Source organism: Olea europaea, chromosome 15 (assembly GCF_002742605.1).
Source record: "Olea europaea var. sylvestris chromosome 15, O_europaea_v1, whole genome shotgun sequence".
Classification (NCBI taxonomy): domain Eukaryota; kingdom Viridiplantae; phylum Streptophyta; class Magnoliopsida; order Lamiales; family Oleaceae; genus Olea; species Olea europaea.
Window position 1 is genome coordinate 30,945,327 of NC_036251.1, and position 7,234 is coordinate 30,952,560.

The 7,234-nt window shown below is 34.2% G+C and overlaps 1 protein-coding gene across 3 annotated transcripts in view; it reads left to right on the forward strand.

Annotated features, from left to right (window-relative positions):
- Positions 1–4,350, forward strand: part of LOC111410868 (ribonuclease II, chloroplastic/mitochondrial) — an 11,197-nt gene extending 6,847 nt beyond the window's left edge. For all 3 annotated transcript variants that reach the window (XM_023041454.1, XM_023041455.1, XM_023041456.1), the window contains 7 exons: positions 282–344; positions 475–581; positions 661–810; positions 1,400–1,559; positions 2,259–2,654; positions 2,979–3,203; positions 3,622–4,350. In XM_023041454.1, the coding sequence (XP_022897222.1) occupies positions 282–344; positions 475–581; positions 661–810; positions 1,400–1,559; positions 2,259–2,654; positions 2,979–3,203; positions 3,622–3,747 (1,227 nt within the window). In that variant the 3' untranslated portion in view covers positions 3,748–4,350. The remainder of the gene's footprint in view (positions 1–281; positions 345–474; positions 582–660; positions 811–1,399; positions 1,560–2,258; positions 2,655–2,978; positions 3,204–3,621) is intronic.
- The last annotated feature ends 2,884 nt before the right edge of the window (positions 4,351–7,234 follow it).

The window sequence follows — 7,234 nt, forward strand, 5'->3', positions numbered from 1 at the left end:
AAGTTTTCTATGTGTATGTTAACCTTTCTCTATGCCTTTTTTTTTAATCAGAATGATGTGATTAAATAGAGCAATGCTACATGTACATTCTGTAAATACAGCCTGGTTGATAGCATGCCAGCTAGCAAGATTTCATTGGTTTTGAGCCAATTAGATTCTGCCATCTCAGAACCTGTAAATCCGTCTGTACAAAAAATCTGTCAAGTAGCATTTTTGGAATAAATATGTTGTGTTATCCAATACTTATTTCTGCAAGATTATATGCTTCTCTTTGTTTTCAGGTTGACAGAATAGATTTGACTCACCTAAAGGTGTACGCAATTGATGTTGATGAAGCTGACGAGGTAGTAATCAATAGAGGCTTTTAAACTTTATCACAGAGAACATGTGTGTTTGAGATACCATATTGGCCATGTGCATCTAATACTAGAGGAACTATCAGTTTGCTAATTGCTGATGAACATGTACATGCAGCTTGATGATGCATTGAGTGCAACAAGGCTACAGGATGGCCGCATTAAGGTTTGGATACATGTTGCAGACCCGACTAGCTTAATTCAACCTGGGAGCATGATAGACAAGTAAATATGATGCTCATGGAAAATTTATTTCCAAAACCAATCTTCTGAGGCATAATCTAATATAGTTCTTGATCTGCAGAGAGGCAATGAAGAGGGCAACTTCTGTATTTTTACCAACTGCTACTCACCCTATGTTTCCTGAGAAACTGGCCATGGAAGGCATGAGTTTGAAGCAAGGAAAGCCATGTAATGCCGTTACAGTTTCTGTTGTGCTGCACTCTGATGGCAGGTAAGTAGTTAATAGTTCAGTAGACAATGTTAATAGAGGGAACTTTCTACAGAGAACCTGCCATCTTTGAAGGGCAATATGTTCTAATCATGGGGCTTACTGTCTGTCTGGAGTATTTTGAAAACAAATTTTTCAGCATTGAGGAAATTCAAACTGTATTTAGAATGAAAACAGAAACTGACTTTTTTCTGCATCACCTTCTCTATTTCAACCTTTCCATTGTAATTATTTCCAAGTTCCCCACGTTTTATTGTAGGATAAGTTAATTGTGTGAAAGTTAAAATAAAAAATGGCCTCGCCTTTGTGGTTTTAAAGACTAACCCATGCTACTGCATTGTGAAGTTGATGATGTGTAGAATGTTTTACAAAATATCTCGGCAACTAAGACCTCTTTTGGAATATTTCTTATAGATGTGGAATATTACTGAATTCCTCATGTAGGATTGTTCGTTTCTGATCCTTTTGATCTAGAATAAAAATTATGAAGCATGTCTCATGTTATTTGTACCTTTCTATTTCATGGAAGAATGTATAATAGCTTGCAATGGAAGTTTTTGAAAATAAACTTGCTGCTTCTATCTCTTTATAGCATTGCAGAATACCTAGTGGAAAACTCAATTATCAAACCAACTTATATGCTAACATACGAGAGTGCATCTGAACTTCTCCATCTGAACCTAGAAGAGGAAGTTGAACTCAGACTTCTTTCTGAGGCTGCTATGCTCCGGTTACAGTGGCGTCGGGGACAGGTCAGATAAATTTTTCCAATATTGGAAACATATTACAGTGTAGTTTAATGTCTGTAGTTTACCAGCTGGTTTTGTGCCCGTATCTTGCATGTAGCTTGTAATGATAGTGAATCAAACTTGTCAAAAATAAATATAAGATTTTGTTTTAAAGGTGATTCCTAGTTCATCTAGATTGATTAATTTTTTATCATGTTTGGCGAGTTAGAGAAGATCTCTCGATTTGAAATTTGCAGCAATTCAATTTGCTCCACAGTTGAAAGTCCTATTTTTCAATTGATGGTAACCTTACCATTCAACTTTCCACCTATCTCATGTACCTTCTCTTATGGATAGTCTGTCTGGCACTTGACACATCTGTTTCTGTTGTTTGCAATTATGCTTGTACATGTTACAACCCGTGCATTCTTCATCGACAAATGCATCAAGCATAAATATGGTCCATGGCAAATTTGAATCTTTGCAACTGTCACCTGATATCTGGGCTTGTGTATTTGTGCATTTTGCTGCTTCAATAGCAGCAATGCTAGTGATTTTTCATCAGATTTAAGGTTACTGTAGTATAGTAATTATTGGTATCCTACATTATCATGAATGGTTTAACTTCTCTCCTACTAGTAACTTTCTTCCTGAATGTCTATTATCACACCACATTATTTGCCATTCACATTGTGTGCATATGAGCCTAAATGCCTTGTGTAGGGTGCAATAGACACATCCACGATAGAAACAAGAATCAAGGTGACTAATCCAGTCGATCCGGTACCCTTGATCAAGCTTTATGTGGAAAATCAGGCAGATCCTGCAATGCGGCTTGTAACTGAAATGATGATACTTTGTGGCGAAGTTATAGCCACTCTTGGTTCTTGTAATAACATACATTTACCTTACCGGGGCCAACCTCAATCAAATATTGATATATCTGCATTTTCTCATCTGCCTGAAGGCCCTGTAAGGAGTTCTGCTATAGTTAAAACCATGCGTGCTGCTGAAATGGATTTCAGGAAGCCTATACGCCATGGGGTTTTAGGACTTCCTGGTTATGTTCAGTTCACATCTCCTATCCGAAGATATATGGATCTCCTTGCACACTATCAGGTAGTTTTTCATGAATTACAAATAATTCTGGATATATCATGGTAAATATAAACTAATCTACTTTGATGTTTGACAACTTGGTACATGACATGCTATCAGTGCTTGGTATGTTTTCCCCTTGAAATTGTACTTGGGAAATATCTAATGAATCATTTAACCTACAATGTGCCTTTGCATCAAACACCTCCGACTAGTTTGTTTAATTTCAATCATGTTCACTTGTATGGGATTGCTTTCATCTGCCATCCATATACCCACCAGAAATCATGACATGTCATAGCATTGCATACGAGTTCGGCAAGCTAATTCGTTCCCCATATGTAGGTGAAAGCTTTTCTTAGGGGAGACTCTCCTCCTTTCTCAGCGGGTCAGCTGGAAGGGATGGCATCCATGATTAACATGAATACTCGGGTAGTAAGAAAGCTCTGCAACAGCAGTCTTCGATATTGGATAATAGAATACTTGAGAAGGCAACCAAAAGAGAGAAGTTTTTCTGCTTTGGTCCTCAGATTCATCAAAGATAGAGTTGTAGCAATACTCTTGATGGAGGTAATCACACGACAATTGCTTAAAATTACAAGCAGCAAGAATTTGCTTATTGAAATTTCCCCTTCCCGACCATTTATTCCAGAATTAAGCAGACAATTGAGATTTCCTATAGAATTTCACCTTTGTGTCAATTAAAAGCAAACTGGTTTTGTTAATCTACTGATGATAAATGAGTTTAGGAGTGTGATAAGTCATCAATGAAGGGAGGTTTTAATATTTGTCAAAAATAAAAGTGAGAATTTCTGCTTTGTGTTAATTAAAAGCAAACTGGTTTTGTTGATCTACTGATGATAAATGAGTTTAGGACTGTGATAAGTCATCAATCAAGAGAGGTTTTTATATTTGTCAAAAATAAAAGTAAAACCTGGATTCTTACATTTGCAACTTAACTGAACTAATGTTTGTTTACTGTTTTCAGGTTGGATTACAAGCTTCTGTTTGGGTATCTGTCGGAGTACAGGTTGGCGATGAAGTAAAAGTTCGAGTGGAAGAAGCACTTCCACGTGATGATGTTCTCACTTTGAAGGAGGTTCAAGGAATATAAGGACTTTTTCCCGATGAAGCTTGTGGCTGAGTCTTTGTTCCAAGACCAAGCTGTTTGGTAAAACCAAATCTTGAAGTCAGTCAAAAATATATATTTTTTGGAAAATGGCATGGGCATTGGCTTTGATTCGGCTCAATGCTATTATTTTTGTGGCAAATAGGTATAACCACTAAAGATTCTAGCATCTCTTATTCGGATGCTAGTTTAGATGCGCTAATGGACAAGAATATATTGGTGTAAGCTGATTTCTGCATAGACACACAGTTCAATCCCTGATGTCTCTTAGGGGCCTCAGTTCAATTATCTGCGTTGTGACCCATTTTGGAGGACACTAAACTGATTTGCTGCAGGGTTTTAGGTCAATTTCGCGAGGAAGTCAGCAGGCGCTGACAACCTTGCATTGATTTTTTGTTCTGTCGGATCAGAAATATACATAAAGGTATTTGTCTCCACTGCTGGTAGATAGCTTTCTAGGCGAAAGAATTGATTGTAAGATTATGTTCTCTCTTGATTATAGCTGGTATTTGAAGTCTTATATTCTCTCCCTCTGTATCACTTCCCTTTTTCTTTCAAAATAAATATAAAGTTGAATGCGGTATTATAGGGCTTTATGATTACCGATAACAATTTCATCCGGTGATGCCGCCAGACATGAGCTGATTGCCGATGAAAAAACCTTTATTCTTTCTTCACTTTATTTTTGTTTCTTGAATATTTCTTCGAGGGTTAATCGTTTTGGAAAATTACTGTACTTTGGGTCAAGTCACGGAATCTCTCTGAACAAAAATGTTGTAAAAATGTTCTTAAACCATCAGTGGTTGGGAGAAGTGGATGGCAATTTGTGCCATGTATGAATTTTGTTTGCTACATAGTTCCGTTGTAGTCAACTTATGAAATCTTAACGAGTTATGGATGGAGAGCATTTTAACAAAGGTCAGTTACATTTCAGCAACTTTTATAATGCAATGAGGTTTCGTGATTCAACCCAAACTTCAGTTATTTTTGGAACGATTAACTCGAAGTTTTAGCAATTTTTATAGTGAGAATATATTTTTTCATAAATAACTAGATCCTTATTTTATTTTACCTAAGGAGTAGGAATGGCATAAAAAAAAATAATAAAAAAAAAAATAAAAAATTGTTGTACCCAATGCTCGTGGCACTGTCCCGTTCTAGATTCTTCGCCTAATTGGTACACGGAGTAGGAATAGGGTGGGGTCGTCTTCCTGAGACGGAGGACGGAACATACCAAACCCATTTAAAGTTCATTTTAAAATACGAGTTTTTTGTCACATATAGAGAAAAAAAATCATCATTTCTTAAGAAAATATGGATTTTTCTTCCATTTGAAAACAAATAATAATTTTCACCAATTAATAAAATTAAAAGAATGAAAAAGAAAAAATTTAAAAAAAAAAAAGAAAAAGAAAGAAAGTAAATGGGGCAGGGAAAGGACATGGCGACATGACCCTAATCTGCCTCGTTGTCATTCCTATAGTGAGGAGTTATTTGTTTTTAGGTTAACAATGAAGTTGTTCATAGATAAGCCTCTTCTTGAAACTCCACAAAGCAGTACATTTGTGATATTTAGAATAAAGTTTTTATGTAATTAGTGTAATTCTGTCTGATATTCAGAATAAAATTTTTACGTAATTAATGCAACTTTTAACATCTTCTCATCTTGGGCCACCTTAGTGAAGACTTGAATAAATATCTATGAGTCATTCGAGATACATAGATAACAAGTGATTTGAATGTTTATAAGATAATCACAAATAATATCTCTTACAACTAGCAGAGATTTTTGATAATTAAAAATTTTGATATGTTGTCGTAAAATGAATTGAAATGAACCCTTCATATCAAAACCTAATGTTAGTAAATAATAATAATTTAGCTAGTAAATTCACCAAATGCCTGAAAATATCCAAAGTATGTTGAGATTTAAGGATGACAACGGAGCGGATATAGGATGGATAGGTCATTTTCACTCCCATCTCGCAGGTATTTTTGTCATCTTTCTCCGTCCCCATACGCGATTAAAGCAGAACGGGATGGAGTGGGGAGAGGTAGGTCCCTTGCCCCATTTATCATCCAATTTATTTTTATTTTTTGTTTTTTATTTATTTTATTTTTTATGTCTTTGTTAGTAAATATCACATTTTTTAAAAAAATTGTTGAAAACAATTCATTTTCTTTAAAAATGATGATAGATTTTTAATTTTTGTTTGATAAAAAAATTAAATTTGAAATTAACATTAAATGGGCGGGAACTATGAGTCCCATGCCTACTACATACCCTGGCAATGACTCCCGTCTCGTACTAACCTCGTTTACCCGATTAGGCGGGTGGACGGGTCTCCAATGATACTTGGTTGAACGAGTTTTTTTGTCATTCCTATTGAGATTTAGAACATTTTCTTATCTGTATCTAACTACTCCAATTATTATGCAATAAATACCAAGCTATAATTTTGAATTCGTGGTTCTTCGGTACTTGGAATTGGACACAATAAATTAAGATAAATCGATATATCTGTCTACTATTTTAGTTTTTACTAATTTAATCACCAACGGGAAAAATTCGTTCTTTCTCGTGTGTTTCAACTGCTGTAAATAAATAATGAACTGAGAAGTGAAAGTTTTGTTTTGTTTTGTTTTTTTTTTAAGCTAGACTAATTAAAAAAAAAGGGTCAAACAAAAATTAACCAAATGATTCATTGTAGCACATATAATTGTCACGAGTATTAACATAATAAAACAGGGGATAACTTTGAGAATGGCTGGAGAATTCTTCCTTTTTTCCATAATAGCCTTTCCTATTAAAAGTACTATTTTACCCTTAATGAAATTATTTGCAAGATTTATCTTATGTCTTTTAAAAATTTATCAATCAGGCTCTATATCTATATTTTTTAATCTTTTGAACATTTTTAAATATTCTCTATATCTTGTTAGTTCTTCAAAGATTATAGGTTGTCCTTTTTTAGTTATATATCCTCAAACTAAACCTTGTGAAATTTCTTCTTGTATATTTCTATGTTTGGTTATAATATCTTCTACTTTTCTTATTTCTTTATAAGTTATCACAGAGTCAAATCCTATATTATTTTTACAGCTATAATCTATATCTCTATATATTTCTTCAATTTTTTCTTTACCAACAGGGAATATATCATCCTATTTTTCATCTAATTTAAATAAAAACGAAACATCTTTTTCATCTAAAAATAAAATAAGATTTTTATCATCAGTAGTAGTGGAAGTGGATGCTTGTGAATTGTTCATGGAATAATTAAAGCATAAGCATGTAAAATAAGTAAATAACTTACAGTAATCAAGTGGAAATAAACAGTTTTTCCCTCCAGTATGCTCTTATAGATGATTTGCATGTACTTAATCAATCTTCTGAATCAAGTAAAGATTTAAAATGTTTTTGAAATCATTTGGGTCCACAACTGCTTTCGCAAAAAGGCTTTTCAATTAA